At 46.3% G+C, this 15,852-nt stretch overlaps 1 protein-coding gene across 2 annotated transcripts; it reads right to left on the minus strand.

The window, feature by feature from the left end:
- Window positions 1–6,940: 6,940 nt before the first annotated feature.
- Window positions 6,941–15,333, minus strand: ING2 (inhibitor of growth family member 2). 2 transcript variants are annotated; one of them, XM_014594989.2, is made up of 3 exons: window positions 15,256–15,321; window positions 14,519–14,525; window positions 6,941–8,278 (listed from the first exon to the last, which is right to left on the minus strand). In XM_014594989.2, the coding sequence occupies exons 1-3, from the start codon at window positions 15,319–15,321 to the stop codon at window positions 7,611–7,613; spliced, it is 741 nt and encodes a 246-aa protein (XP_014450475.1). In that variant the 3' UTR covers window positions 6,941–7,610.
- Between the last annotated feature and the right edge of the window lie 519 nt (window positions 15,334–15,852).

Raw genomic sequence — 15,852 nt, forward strand, 5'->3', positions numbered from 1 at the left:
CCACCAGTGGGGCAGCTAGCAGCAAGCCCCTGGCTAAGTGGGGATTCCCTGCCCAGCAGGGGGCTCACTGCTAGCTGTCCCACTGGCTGATCATGACATGGGGCTGGGAAAGAGCTGCTGCAGGAGAGCACATTTTCCCAGCCTCATGTCCCTGTCTGCAGATTGGGCACAGGGCTAGGAGAGAGCTTCCCTAGAGGTAAGACAGCTTCCCTCACCTCCCAGAGGCCAGGGCCTGACTCTGGTGCCACCTGTCAGCCCAGGGCTGGCACCTGGGGGAGCCTGGAGCTTCCCCTGGCTACTGTAGGGGAGCACAGCAAGGCTGGAGTAGCCCTGCATGGAACTGCTCCCTTTGGGAACAAATCTGCACCTGATGAGAGCACCTGTAGAGGCCCTCTTGGGGAAAGCTTACTACACAATATTTTACTGCACAGTCAACTTTCTGGGCATTAATTGCAGGTGTAGATGCACCCACTGGGCTGTAATCAATTGACTTGGCCTGGGAGCAGGGAAGATGGATCTTGTCCTACACTGATGACTAATTAAAATACTTGAACATTCATTGGGTAGGAGCTAGAACCAGGGTCTCTCCTCTCCCAGTTAGTGATACAACCACTGGCTATAATTAACTCTTTTCTGAGTGGAACAGCTACCAAGAGCCCCATTATAACGTAGCCTATTGCCTAGTGACTAGCACATGTACATTCAAATCCACTCAGGCAGGGGGAGGGAATTATGGGAAACTAAATATGATTGGGTAAGAGGGATGCTGTGCTGCATGCTAACTAGATGGTACTCTGCAGGCAGACTTATAGATTATATGCATAGGTGTGACCTCAATTGTCCCATTTCTTAGCCTCCTCAAGACTGAGGTTCTGAGGCATGTTCAGAGATAGCCTTTTGTGCCCAAGTCCTTTTATTGATCTAGTCCTAGTTGCTAAATTATCTACAGACATACAGGCTGCTTACAAACATGAGACGAGAAAGAATAAAAAGAAACCCCCCCTGCACTTTACTTTCAGCTCAGCTCGCTCCTGCACCAAGCACAGTGCATGCCCAGAAAAGGCATCATGCTAGTTTGACCCAGCTTGCCCAATGTCTGTATTGATTGCACACTTCAGCAGTGCTTTTTGGTACTTATCTAAACAGCTGATTGAATCAGTTTTAGATTTAAAAAGTGCCAAAAATCCCTGCTGAAGTGCCCAATCTTAAAGATGCTAGGGAACTGAGCCAAACCAATCCACTTCCTCTTTGGGTAAAGCATTGTTTGGGGGGTTTTTCCTCCACGTCTGTCAGCAGCCACACTGCCTGAAATCCTGGCCCTATTGAAGTCAGTGGCAAAAATTCCCTTCTATTTCAAACAAACCAGGATTTCAGTGTCTACCTTTACACCTATTACTATAAACTAAGTCTGTCTAGCATTTACAAAATTGCTACTGTCCCATCTTAGAGCATTTGTTCACATAAGTAGTTGCAGTAAAGATGTAATTAGCTCCTGTATTTCAGCAAACAAAAAAGTAGCATCAGATGGACATCTCCCCAGCCACAGCAGCAGTTGTTTTTCAAACCCTGTAATGTACTAGAGATACAGAATTAGTACAAGAAATCATTTTCCTTTTAAAGCAATGAGTAAAATTCAGCAAGTTTAGAAACAGTATAAGCATTGGTGTTATAAAAGTAATGTTGTAAACTGTCATCCATCTTCTGACATTCTGGTAGAAAAAGTAGTAAAGTGCTTTTAAAGCATAATTTACAACTCTTAACTTCAGAACATCCCTACTTTCAATTTTATTAATTGCTCTGTGGAAGTAACATGATTTTCTAATATACTTTTGAGGCGCTGTACAGCATGTAAAGTGACTTGACTAAAGGCATGGCTTGAATGAGTAAGAAGTAAAGGTGCACCAATGCATCGGTCCATATTGTATTGGTAATGATAAACGGAAGATTGCCATAATGGGCAATTGGGGGGGTTTTGGCCAATGTGACCAATAATGTCACTGATAAATGCTGCATGCAGGCACACAGCAGCAGCATTCACATGGCCAAGTGTAGCCTGGCAGCTTGGAGAGCAGTGTCCGGTCAGTAAGTCTGTGGGAGGTGGGGGAAGGTCATGGGAGGGAGGGGGGACAGATCAAGGCCCCCAGTGACAGAGTAGGATGGTAGGTGCTGCCCAGCCGGGACGGAGCTGTGGGCAGCTTGTCCAAGGGATGCAGGGGCATCAGCTGCTCCATCTGGGGGAGGCATGGAGCAGCCAAATCTTGTCCCCCAGATTTGTGCGTGGGGCAAGGTTGAGCTGCGTGCATAGGGCCAGGGGTGTGCACAGCAGTGGGAGCTGTCTATCCCCCTCCCCCCCCTGCAGCTCCATCCCATACCCCCCCTCCCCCAACCGGGCAGTGCCTGCCCCTGCCCTACTCCCTCCCCTGCACCGCCCTGTGGGCGCCCCCCCCCCCCCAGACTTACCACGCAGATGCTGCTCTCCAAGCTGCCAGGCTGCACATCAGCAATCAGATTACTGACCAGCCGTATCAGGCGATACCAATCAGCCATCTGTATCAGCCCAAAAAATCTTTACTGGTGCACCCCTAGTAAAAAGTTCTCATAGCCAAGGATGTTGTCTTTTGTTTCTACTGAAAGACACAACTTAACTTTTTGTCATTATCCCATTTCAGCTAACCTTTTTTATGATTTTTCTATATACAGCTTATAAAACTGAATAAAAAAATGCCATGTAAGAATAGAGCTGGCAACAGCATTCTGAGGTTTAAATTGTATGGGGAGGTAGTCTCAATCTTAGTTTTCTTCTTTGCGTTTTTTATCTGTAACATCCAAGACTTGCATATCTGTGCAAGAAAGATTCCCCTTTGATAAATGAAGGTAGTTGTATACAAAAGAGTGGGGTCTAGACCAGCTGTATGTCCACAGCTTTCTTGTTTGACATTATAAACCTCAGTTGCAGGACATAGTGCACTCAGTATGCGCATTCAGACAAAGCCTGCACGTGCAGTTTGCAGTGCCACACATGCAGGCATTTGCTGTGCTGTTAATTTGCAGCACAGCAGGGTTTTCTGACACAGAGATCCTGGTGTCAAAAAAACCCGCACTAAAGAAAAGCAGGGCATGCACCACCCAAAACTAGAGTTTAGCTAGCCAGAGTTATGCTCTGGCTGCTGGCCAGGCTGCATGCACCTGGATCGCCACTGCTGGAACCCTGAGGCCCCCCCCCCAGACCCCAGGTAAAGCTACCGGGGGCCAACCCAGGTGATGACCCTAGCCCCCCACTAGCCCACCTTAGGGCAACTTGTCCCCATGAGTGGGAACACCCCTGCACATGCCCAGTCGTGCTCACTCTGACATGGAGAGAAGTGCATAGCTTCAAACCATGCTCAGTTGTAGGGAGAAAATGGCACAAACCACCTCTCACTCTTATAAACGCATATTAAAGTTTGAGATTCCAGCACAGAGTATTTTATGATCAAGTGACTAGCTTCTGAAATGAAGAGCCATAAGTTTTAATTTAAGCTGGTCAGAAATGTTTCAAGTTACATATGCCAGTTGATTATGACAAACATGTTTAGGGTGATCCAAGCCTTAAATGTGGCACTGCCATATCCCAGGAGAGTGCCCCAACAGTGAGTTACTGGTGATGTTGGTCTAGCAAGTCTCTCATGAAAACCTCAGAAAGTCTTTATATCCAGAATAGAATAGGGGCAGGTATCCACTTGTAAGCAGCCTTGTTCACAAGTACTTTCATACTGAAATACCAAGCGTACACCATCCTTAAGATACCAGGAAGCAAGATACCACTTTAGAAATGGTGCCTGTGGTATTCTCTTTTTGCCAGCCTCCCTTTGCTGCAATGCACACAAAGCGAATTCCTTCCAGTGGTGTTTGCCATGAGGAATCTTTGGCTCCTTACAGATGACCAGGGCATCAGTCAGAACTCTGTACCTTTACCTTAGTTCTTGCTCTTTCTACAGCACAGTTTTAGGGCTCTTTAAGCAACAGTGGCTGGGAAAGCAGTAGGGTGATGTTCTAAAGCCCCACCAGTACCAGATTAGGGAACTTGAATCCACACTGCTGAAAAGGAATCCATTTATAAAGAGCACTAGCCAAAAACTTCCACAAGAAAACAAAAACACAATTTTGTGCCCATAAAATAATATACAAACACAATGTAAGCAATTGGCAGCATTGCCAATAGCAGCTGAATTGTAGAAGTCAGAACCTGAAAGCTATATCTAGGCAATACACCCAAAACAGTTTACTGGAAAGATTTGCCTAATCCCAGTGGAAACAATACTGCACAGGATTCATCAAGCCTAGATGAAGTGGCTATGGGAAATGCTGCGCCCAGTTAAAGATGTGTACTGTGCAGACAAATGTTTGAGACGTATCACAAGATCTTTGTTCAGTGATAAATCACACCCGGGGGGGGGGGGGGGGGGGGGAGAAGAGAGAGAGAGATGGCCAAGAGGTCAGTTAACCCAACCAATTTGATGTCCTTGCCTTTAAGAATCTGATAATAGTCATCTTTGGAAGATTAATGTTTTTTCTTTGTTGTCTATGCTAAATGGATACTAACCTGAAAGACTGCACAAAGGTGTAGCTTGCTTCCTCAAAAGTCTTAACATGAGACTTTCCATCAGATGAGCCATATACACTTCCACCTACACTGCCTTGTTGAAGCGCCATTACCAAAAGCTGAAAAAGTGTAGCAGTTGTTCATGAGCTCCATGCAGTTTCCCTAATAATTTCCTTGCTTTCAGAAAACTGAAGGAACACTGAACACCTTCCCACTTGCAAGTTAGCCACTATTTGCCCATTGCATAACAGGTACCTTGATGCCAGGTGGAATCCTCAACTTAAACGTAATACCAGGCTCCATATACAATGTGTAAGGAGAATTGAAGCTCTCAAGGAAAGAGTCCTCAGAAACCAGCTAAGCAGGAAGCTAAGCTATGCAGGCATGAAACACAAAGGGGGACTCAGGCATTTGTTTATGACCAGACCAGCCAGCAAACTCCCCTCACAGTCCCGCTCTGTAAGCCTCCTTCTGCAGGGAGTGGCCTAATCCTTGGCCATGAAAACAAAGCCATCTCCCAAATAGCCAAATGCCTGGTTGTTAAAGCACAGAGTGGATGTGGACTCAAGTCTCTGGAATCAGCAGAATAGGTTATGAGAAACCTACGTTCAATTCCTAGGAGAGCAAACCAACCCCCTGACAGTTGATTTGAGATATACCCCAGAAGAAACTCCTGCTGAAACTCCTCCATTTATATAATTAATGTATTTATTGAAGTAAGACCTTGAATCAACCTCTCCATTTCCTGTGCACTAACCACTGAGCAATTTACACATGCTCTGAACAGGCAAGGAATCAGGGCCCACTTGAGATGCATATTAAAAATGCCTTTTTGAGACTTGCTTCCGGGTCTCCAGAATTTTGGTTTGAACTGGGGCTCTACATTGTGGCACAGCATCAATTCATAGAACACCTGGTAAATAACAGTCTGTGGGATTAGACAAATTAGCATAAGGATGCCATAAGGCAGTCATTTCATGTATAACAATTGTTTTAGTTACCTTGACAGATTTGGCCTATGTGCCTGATGTTGAGTTAAAAAGCTTTGAAAAATCTGAATTGTTTGCAGTTGAACTGAAGTATCCAAATGGCAGGACTCTTAGCATTCAAAGGAAATCAAGCAGGTTCTCTAAACTATATCCATTTTATGTAGCTAACAACATTTAAAAAAACCCAAAAACCTGCAAAGTAAGAACACACAGGCATGCACATATCCACCCACCCCTCCCCAAACCAGATTAAACCCAGAATCATCTGGATAAGTAGCAGGACCATCCCAGTTATTTAATTTATTCTGCCATTTCTTTTCAAATGAGTCATGTTGAAGCCATCACCATCTCACCTAAAACACTTAGGCTCCATTCACACTATGAAGCTTCTGGCACTATAGCTATGCCAATAGAGCTTATCATCAGAGCCCCCAGTAGAAACACAGAATATGCTGACCAGAGCTTTTCTGCTGGTATAGCTACACTATCTCCCTGAATGAGGAAAATTTAGCTAACAAAAGCTCTCTCACCACAGCTGCATTTAAACTAGAGATTTTGCCAACACAGTTATGTGTGAAATAGCACCTATAGCTGACTTCTAGCCAACAGCAAAACTTAAAATGTAGATTTTACCTAATATAGGATCTTATTAACAAAAGGTACTTACCAGTTGAGAGAAAATGGCCATATGCAGCTGCTTGACTATCAAATGTGCTGACAACATTACATGGAAGACAGGGAACAAATCACCAGTAAAGAGGCTCCTGGAGAAACTGCTTCATTGAGCATTACCCACCTCATGAACCCTGACTTTAAATCCCTCCGAGTCCCTCTGCCATTTTCTTCCATGAACCCTTCTCCTTTACACTTCAAAAGGAACTGTCTGCTTCTGCTCTCCTTATACCTCCTGGAATTCATGGCCTTATTAACAAGCCAGTGTTGAAATGCAGGTCTGCCCACTGATCTCTCTGAACACCGCTAAAAGAAAGGCTAAAATATAGGCCCATACCACATACAATGACATGTAGAATATCTATACTGTCTACTGAGAGTCAGATCCAAGATGAAGGCACTCAAGAGACTATCAATATTAGCTTCCTGGTTTCAATTCTAGAATTATATAGGTAACAGCAAGATAAGAATAGTGATAATCAAGTGAAATCTCTGAAGCAGTTCTAGATTGAAGTAAAATTACAACTTTACACAAGCAACCACCCACATGACACACTTACCAAGTCACAGAAGAGCCTGTATTATCATCCTCAATTAGAACGTGTGTGCCAGAAACAAGCCCAGTAAGTATATGAAGATAAATCAAATCAGAAACCATTACAAATTACTACCCTATCCAGAAACTGACTCCCAAATATAAAGTCACCAAGGCAAGAGTTTAATATTGACATAAAAAGGCATAAATTAGTGGAATTTTCTTCCTTGAAACAAACACTGGTCATATAAAGCCACTGAGGAAACAGGCTGCTTTTGACTTGGAAGACTATCTTACAATTACAGCAAAGTTCTCAAAACCTTGTTTATGTAACGTCACACACCTGGACGCATCTGAAAACTTTAAAGGTATGGGAGGTGGAACAACTCGATTAACAGACAAGATTTTAGTAACAGAGGATGTTACACAAAAAGTAAGAACGGTCAAATGCCACTTCCAATAAAACACAGCTAATTCTTCAGTCTTTTCCTCAATTGCTCTTTCAGGCTTTTATGGGTTGTTTTTGTTTTGTTTTGTTTTGTTTTGGGGGTGGGTTGGGGGGGGCAGTGGGACTTAAAAACGCTACTGAAGTTAAATTGAAACCAGAACACCAAAGTTGGTAATTCTCTTTGTGCAGTTCTGAAGCCACCCTGTTCAATTATTCAGTGCAGAATGTTAGAGAACAAAGTACAACAGCCTTTAATACCCCATTAATACTATAGATTAAAAATTATTGCATAGTCTTATGCATTTCTTAAAACATTTTTCTGTAAATTAAACTTTTTTTTATATATATAAAATACGCAACTCTTTAAAACATGAATTGCATTCACTACCTCGATCTCCTATCCTTTTTTGATTTGTCAGTACATTTGTCCATGGTTTTCTCATTATCTCCTCTGCACTTGGGGCAATACCATTTCCCCTTTGGTTTATAGGTAAGTCCAACACATGAAAAATGAAACCACTCAATAGGGCACTGTTCATTGTCACAGCCTATCATTTCTCCATAAGACACTTGGTTACATAAGCAATAGGTTGGTTCATTGGGATCTATTGCAAATTCTACAGGTGAAACTTCCCTTTCTTGTTTGGCTTTGGAGCGCTTCTTCTTCTTGGAAGATTTGGATCTCTTCTCTTTAGGTGGATCATCACAGTCTTCTATTCCATTTGTTATATGGCACAGGTCACGGCTTTCACTGGTCCGCTGGCGACGAGGCCTACGTGAAGATCTCTCTGGTTGGCAAGTTTCCACCTTTGCTTTTTCTAAAGGTTTTTCATTTTCAGACATATCTTGGAAACAATGAGAATGGGTCTCCATTTGCCGGGCCCTATTCTCTACCTGTTCAAGCATCTGAGTAACTATCTGAATCTTCTCATCTCCAAGCTCTTGGCTGTTGATTAGCGCTCGCTGAAGATGCTGTTGCAAGCGTTTCTTCTGAATGGGATCATTTTCAGCTTTGTATTTCTCATAGACATCATCTATTTCTTTTAATGCCTCTACAAGAGAAGAAATAAACAGAATAGTTCTCGGTTGGGAAAGGCTTACGCATCAAAAAAACCCAAACAAACAAAAAAAACCCAGAACATCCTCAAAAAGTTTTAAACAGCAATTCAATTTGCTTGATACAATATCTTCAGCTAGAAGCACATGCCAGAGGAAGAGAGCCAATTCTTAATGCTAATGATAGACCAGTTACTCAAAAATGGAATGCTGATTTCAAGTAACCAATATATATCACAATCTCTTGCAAAATAATTCTTCCAAGTTCTAAAGGAAGAAAATAAGGCTATTCAGAACATTGTATAACCCTGTACACAGCTAACAAAAATTAATCTTGGTACTTACTAAGCTTCAATAGTTTGAGTCTCCAAGATTCAACTGACAAGCCAGGGATTTTGGTCCAGCCTGTTGTAAGTAGCATATGGCTCATTTCTGGCAATGAACAGTAATAATGTACTGTGCTGCTCTATACCATTGACATGACTGCATTATATAATTTTGTTGACACAAGTGGCCACTTAAATGTCTAGGAATAACAGGCATATTATGAATATTCAACCTCCCCTCTGTTCTGTGAAAATCTTAGTACTAAAGATAATCTTTTTTCTTTCCTTTATTAAAAATAAATCAGGCTTAGTTCTACATGGGTTAGGTAAATTGATCAAACAAAGCTATATGATAAATATAAAGACCTCTGGGGATCCACTTGAACTGGTTTACAGTTGGCCTGTTTAAAAGTATCATTACAATTTTAACACAAGCTCTAGACCAGCTCCCCCCACATTTAGAAAAGGCTATAGACTGAACTTTTCAGGGTAGGAGCCATGTCTTTGGTGTATCATCACAGGATACTTTTAATCACAATACTAAAATAACTTCACTAATACAGTTCACTGTTTAGTTTCTAGAAGTATTTGCATTTTTTTTTGCAAGTCATGCACTATCATCTCGCCTGCTCTCTCAGATGAGCTGCAAGGAATCCTGAGTGCAAGCTTTTTCCTATAAAAACAAGTTCAACTTTATTCAAGTAAAAGGTGAAAGACTGCCAGATTTAGAAACCAGCTGCTTTTATTTTGTACTCAAATATGAGATTAACTTGCAGTGAGCCTCCATTCTCTTCCTCTGTGAGAAGTGCCCTACCCCAGACCAGTGGTGAGTCCAGAACCTTTGCACTCAAAACAAAAGGCAAAGGCCTGTTAGAGCATTAAATGGATCAACTGTCAAGGAGTTTACTGAATCTGATGACAGCTCATCACTGTTAGCCAGGGTTCCGGAGTGGGAACCCCTGCTACCCATCATGCTGGCCTTGTCTCTTAGTTGAGACGTAGTTCAGGCCAGAGGGGGTCTTTCAGCTGCCTTGCCTATACCACCTCCCGAAACATCATAAGCTAGACCAGTACAATATTTCCAATAGCATAAGTGAGCCCACACCAGGAGTTCTGCTAGCATAGATATACTGCCAGACCACATGTTACTGAAGTCTGAGTGCAGGGGGGAAGTGACAAACTACAGAGGATTTCTTGATACAAACAATTTAAATCAACTGAATTAAAACCAGAACTGCAGAATGTACACTACTTCAACATCTATAGAATCTGCTCTAGAATTATGCACCACAACCTAGTTTCCATTTTAAGAGATCTGCATCTAGCCCCTGTGATTGACAAGCTTAATACGAAGCAGAAACCTGCAGCACCATTGCCCTCCAAAGAATTCTGACATCCCAAACCAATTGCTAAACCATCAACCCACTGGTACAAACCAGTTGCACACACTTACTAGATTCTCTGCCTTGCCTGGCACAGGTTAAAGCAGCCTGCAGCCTTGCCCAACAGGTTAAAACAGCCTGCAGATTTCAGGGGGATCATATTAACAGTTGATAATAAGCAGTGCTTTATCTATACTCTCTCTGATTTAGAGTTTAGTCCCATAAAGCAGAAAGACAGAAAGTATAGGAACTACCTGCAACTGGCTACCTCAATTTCACAGGAGTCCCTGCATAGGGGAACCTAGAAGCAACCTCTGTTTTAATGCAGGTGAAGCAAGAAGAACAAAGGCTACAATTCAAACAAGCTATTGCCCCCAACAGTATTAACATGGAGCCCCCAACAGTATTAACACGGAGCCCACGACTCTTCTTCCTTTGGGAGTGGGGAGGAAGAGCAGGAACAGGGTGGTTAAAGTAATACTGCAGGCCTTGGACTGAAAAGGCTGGAAACCTAGGGCCTTAAAAAAAGAGAGAGAGTCTGGATGCTTCTGCCCTATGATTTGAAACATACTGGGTGCAAGGCTACAGAAAACACAAACCTTTATTTTTACAATTTAAAGGGATGGGATTTATTTCTTCTAGTATTTCCACTAAGTATCAGTATAACTAAAGAGGCCTAACAGCTCCCTGCTCCAATATTAAAATCTAAATGAAAAAAGGAAAAGGGGAAACTGAAGAACAGAATTTTATTTTGTACCCTAGGTACATACACAAGGTGCTCTGCATTTGCCTGCAGATATACACCACCAAGTGCATCATGAATGAGCAAAACAGGTATCCCTCTCCACCCATCCTCCTAAACATGCCTGAAGGGTGGGGACCTTTGGATAAACAGGGGTCCAAATTTAGAAAACTAACCTCAGATAAAGCCTAAAGAAACAGCTTCCATTCAGTTAGATTGCTTTAAAAAAACCCCACTTGTTTATAAGTAATCTAAAATAAGTTAAGACTAAAATAAGTTAAGTTAATGCTCCCCCCACCCTTCAGCCTAGAACTGCACATTAGTGCGTGGCAACAAGATCATAAATTAAAAGGTAAGAGTCCAAAAAAATGGTTGCTTGTAGAACTATTTTGTTTAGTTGTAGAGAGGTTCAAGAAAGATTTAGTAAGCCTCTTCTAAGTAGCTAGGCCTCTTCTAAGTGCTTACCCTCAAACAAGGTAAGCATTTTATAAACTTCTGGAACTTAAAAAGTTTACATAAAAGCCTGTTCTTATGCTCTTTTCCTTATCAGTTAGAAAGATAATGCACAGACTTACTTTTGCAATAGCTACAATGGGCATCTCAAGGGAATGCCTGCTTAATACCTGAATAGTATAAAACTTCATAATTTTACAAGGAAACAAATTTACCACCTTGGAACAACCTGAAAGCTGACTCCCTGGCTCCTGCCTATTGTTCCAGCTCAATCTGCATGTTCATACAGCCCAAACTGCCCCAACAGGAGAGAATTTCCTGCTCAGGAAAGCATCCATCACATCATCCTCCTGTGAAATATGAAACATCATAACCAGAAGGAAATGTAATTCAACATCCTGCTTGACACCAGACAACACTGAGGTAAATAGACTGTTCTAACTTTTATCTGAGCCTAATTTGCACAAACTGAACTATTTCAACCACGAGACTTTATAACACCTTCAGCTCTCCTGTGAAATATGAATTTTCAGTTCCACCTAGGAGAAATTTTACAATCCTTGCATTCTCTGATGCCTGAGGAAGGGTTAGATTGCCCAAAAGCTTGCAAATATATATATTTTTTTTTTTTGCAAGTATCTAGGTGGCCTAATAAAAGGCATCACCTCTGAGTTCTGATTCCTTAGTAATATCCCAAAATTAAAGACCATTTAAACCATTCTTATGTTAACTAAAGCTACATAATATCCTGTAGTGTAGCTTCTTGTGAATAAGGATTGGTACTTCCCCTCTTAGTGATAGCCTGGTATATTATCAACTGAGGGTGCACCAATAGAGATTTTTGAGGCCGATACCAATTGCTGATATTTAAGGAGGCATATCGGCTGATACCAATCCGATATCCAATACACTACCTGCAGCAGGTAAGTCTGGTGTGGTAGGAGAAAGGGGGTGGGGGCAAATCAAGGCCCTGCCATGAAGGAGGGAGGGAGGCAGGGGCATGCACTGCCCAGTCAGGGAGGGCAGGCTGGCAATGAGACTAAGCTGCAGCTCATCTGTGTGGGTGTGGGATGGAGCAGAACTCATCCATGGGGTGCAGGGGGAGGGTAAGGTGGCTCCTGCCACTGCTGCTGTCACTCATCCAGGAGGGCATGGGGGTGGGAGGTGGAAGACAAAGAGCGTGTGCCCCCGGATCTGCACTGGACAAGGCAGGCTGGGGCCAGGGCTGTTCCCCATGGGGCCTGAGCTGCCTGGGAGGGGTGGGTAGTGATGCTGCTGGGAACAGGGGGCTATGAGGGAAACGGCAAATTTTGGGGTGGCTGCAGCTCCCCCTGTAGCCCCCTTCCAGCAGCACCACCCCCTGCCCCACCCAGCCCAGGCTCCACTGGGAATTGCCCCAGCCCCAGTTCGCCTCATGCAGATCTGGGTCCTGTTGCCAGCAGAGCCTGGGCCACACGGGGTGGGGGGCAACGCCACTGGGAGGGGGCTAGAGGAAGCTGCAACCACCCCAAAATTCACCATAGCCCTCTCACAGCTCCCCACTCCCAGCGGCACTGCCACCTACCCCACCCAGCCCAGGCTTTGATGGGCACAGCCCCAGCCCGCTCCGCCCCATGCACATCCGGGGACACCTGGCCCCCTCCCCCCCACCGTGACAAGTGACAGCAGCAGCAGTGGGAGCCAGAGGATGAGCTGCATGCAGCAGCAGGAGTCACCTCCGCCTGCCCTGCACCCCACAGACAAGCCCTGCTCCATCCCACGCCCCCTAGACAAGCTGAGGCTTCATCCTCTGCCCACCTGCCCAGACAGGGCAACACTTGCCCCTGCTCCAGCCTCCCTCTCCCTATCCCACCCCCAGATTTATCAGCTGGAAGTAGCTCTCCACACTGTGGGCTGTCTCTTCACTGCATACAGGCTGCATGCAGCATGGGCATTTATTAGCCCAATTATCAGCCACTTAAGGCATATATCCAATATAGATTTTTTTTTTTTATATCTGTACTGATCCGATGTTGGATTGATACATTGGTGTATCACTATTATTGGCTGAAAGATGGAAGAGAGAAAGAAGTAACAGCTGTCACTTCTAGACTTAACTAGAAAGGATGGGCTTTAGAGCTAAATAGCTTAAAAGATTGTTTTTTAAATCCAGGTCTAATTTGCAATCCAGAACAAGTGAAAAAATTTAAGTGCAGTGTTGTACTACAGACTGCTTTAGCACAAACACAATGGTTACTCTGGTTTAAGTAAAGAGGGAATCCAACTTGTTATAGCAAATCAATCATTTAAAGCAGGGATGTCACATGGAAGGCCTGGGGAACTGCTCCATCTGGACTGACAGGCCACTGGAAGTTGAGGGAGTGGCCAGGGCAGTGGCCTGCCAGAGAATCTGGGCCCTTGGACCACAGTGACCACTGGGCAGTTGGCAGCAGGAGAGCGAGCCAGCAAGAGCTGATACAGCCCTGGTCCCCCTCCGGCTGCTTTGCCCATCACCACTACTGCCACCCCACTCCCATGCTACGCTGGAGTTGCTGCTATATACCCTGTACGGAACCAGAGCTGCCAGTACCACCCAGTGCACACAGCAGTGGCTCCAGTTGGGGTATATTGACAGGAGCCAGAGCTGCTTCCACCACTGCATGCCATGTGCCTGCAAGGAGCCCTGTGGGTCAAATCCAGCCCAGGTGAGTTTAGAGGGCGCTCATATTTTGTAGTAAAAATGGCCTGAACATAACAGCAGTTATTCAGCTGATTACATACAGCCTTCTGGACATCTGAACAAGTACTATGTTAAGTCAATACCTCATCAAATACACAGTGCAGCACAATTACAGCTGTCATGGTAATGATGAATCCCACCTGCATCTTCAGGTGTGCTGACACTGACATTATTCCTACTTCATACAAAGCAAAGGAACAGCTTTTGGAAAGGGAAAAGTGTTCACATGAGTTTTTCATTCGGAGAGCCCGGCCTGGATGCATCTGGCCATTCAGCAGCACATCAGCCAGGTTGCAGGGAGACCGCACACCCTAGGAAGCTCGGGGGAAGAGGGGTATAAGGAGAAATCACTACCAACATCCTTTAGGGAGAGGAGAACCACTGAAAAGGTTTTGTTCCTTCTCCATTCAGATTTAGGAGTGAACTTAAAAGCAAGATGAGAAATGGGCCACAGGTATTAGGATGGTTGGGCCAGGGATGTTCCTGCCTGGAGCAAGGGACTGGACTAGCCCTTCCAAGGTCCCTCCCAACCTGACTTTCCTCCGATCCCATTCCCCTCTGCTACCGACTTGCAGCACATACACGCACAGGAGCTGCCGTTGGCTGGGTCAGACCACGAGTCTGTCTGGCCCCGTGTCATACAGCGGCAGAGAGGGGAGGCTGAAAGGGAGAGCAAGCTGGGTCCGACTGGGGTTTCCCCCTTGCTCCTCTCCTACTTGCAACCTTCAAGGTCGAGCGAAGAAGCTCCAATGCTGAGGCCAAGCCCCTCACCTGCGGGCTCCACAGACACCCACACCCCTTTCCTCCTAGGATTCGCCTCAGCCCTACTCTGGCCTGGTGGGACATCAGCTCCAGAGCTCCAGGGCCCACGCCCAAGCCAGCTGCTATGGGAAAAGCGCTGCCTTTGGTTAATCTGAAGCTCCTGACCCCGGGCCAGCTGGCTCACCTAGCAGGGACAGACGGCTGAGGGGGCCATCGCATCCCTGCCCGGCTGGGCACAGGGGTGAACCTGGGCAGCTGCCCCGACGCAGAGATGTTTCAGGAGAGACAGGCGGGGGGGGGGATTAGGGCAGCACCTCAGCAACGGGCTTCAGGCAGGCGCCTCGGGACTGAGGCAACAGCGGGGGGGAGGGGGGGCCGGCAAAGGGGGGTGGGCACTGGCACGGGGGGGGGGGGGGGGTCTGGCACCGCCCCCCCACGCGCTGCCCCTAACGTGCGCGTGGCGTGGGGGCCGCCCCGCCCCCGACCGTGGGCGCATGCGCGGCGGCTCCGTTTCCACCCCCCCTTCCTGGGGTCTCGCGTGGGGGAGGGGTGTCCCGCGGGCCGGGCCGCGCCAGGCTCACCTCGGCACTGCGTGTCCATCTCGCGCAGCAGGGACACGTTGCGTTGGATGTCGAGCGGCAGCGACTCCACGCATTCCAGGTAGTCCTGCACGTAGAGCGCCAGCAGCCGGCTCCGGTCGCCGCCGCCCGCCGCTGGGCCCGCTGCCAGCTGTGGCCCACCCAGCATCATGGCCGCGCGCCCCGGCCGGCTCCGGCTCCGGCCCCGGCCCGCGCGGCCTCCGCCACCGCCGCTGCCGAAGCAAACCCCCTCCGAGCCCCCGCCCCGGTCGGTGAAGCTTTGCGCATGCGCGGGGGCCTGCCCTTATAAGGCGCGGCTAAGTGGCACGGCGAGGGGTTCGCATTCTCCCGCCTTCGCCCCCGGGCCTCTCCCATTGGCTGGTGGGCCGGGCACGAGGCCGGAAGTGGCGAAGAGGCGGAGCACTCTTAAAGGAGCTGGAGCGCGATCGTTCACCTCGGGTTTGTCCTTCCGGAGAGGAAGGGATGTAGTGGTGTTATGCTGACGCTACGAAGCTCCCCAGGGCTGTGGAGCATGGGGGGAAGAGCGTGAGCCTGATGGCGGGGCGGGGGATCCGCAGCTCTGAGCTCCTGGGGGTCGCGGCTCTCAT

Source organism: Alligator mississippiensis, chromosome 2 (genome assembly GCF_030867095.1).
Source record: "Alligator mississippiensis isolate rAllMis1 chromosome 2, rAllMis1, whole genome shotgun sequence".
Classification (NCBI taxonomy): Eukaryota; Metazoa; Chordata; order Crocodylia; family Alligatoridae; genus Alligator; species Alligator mississippiensis.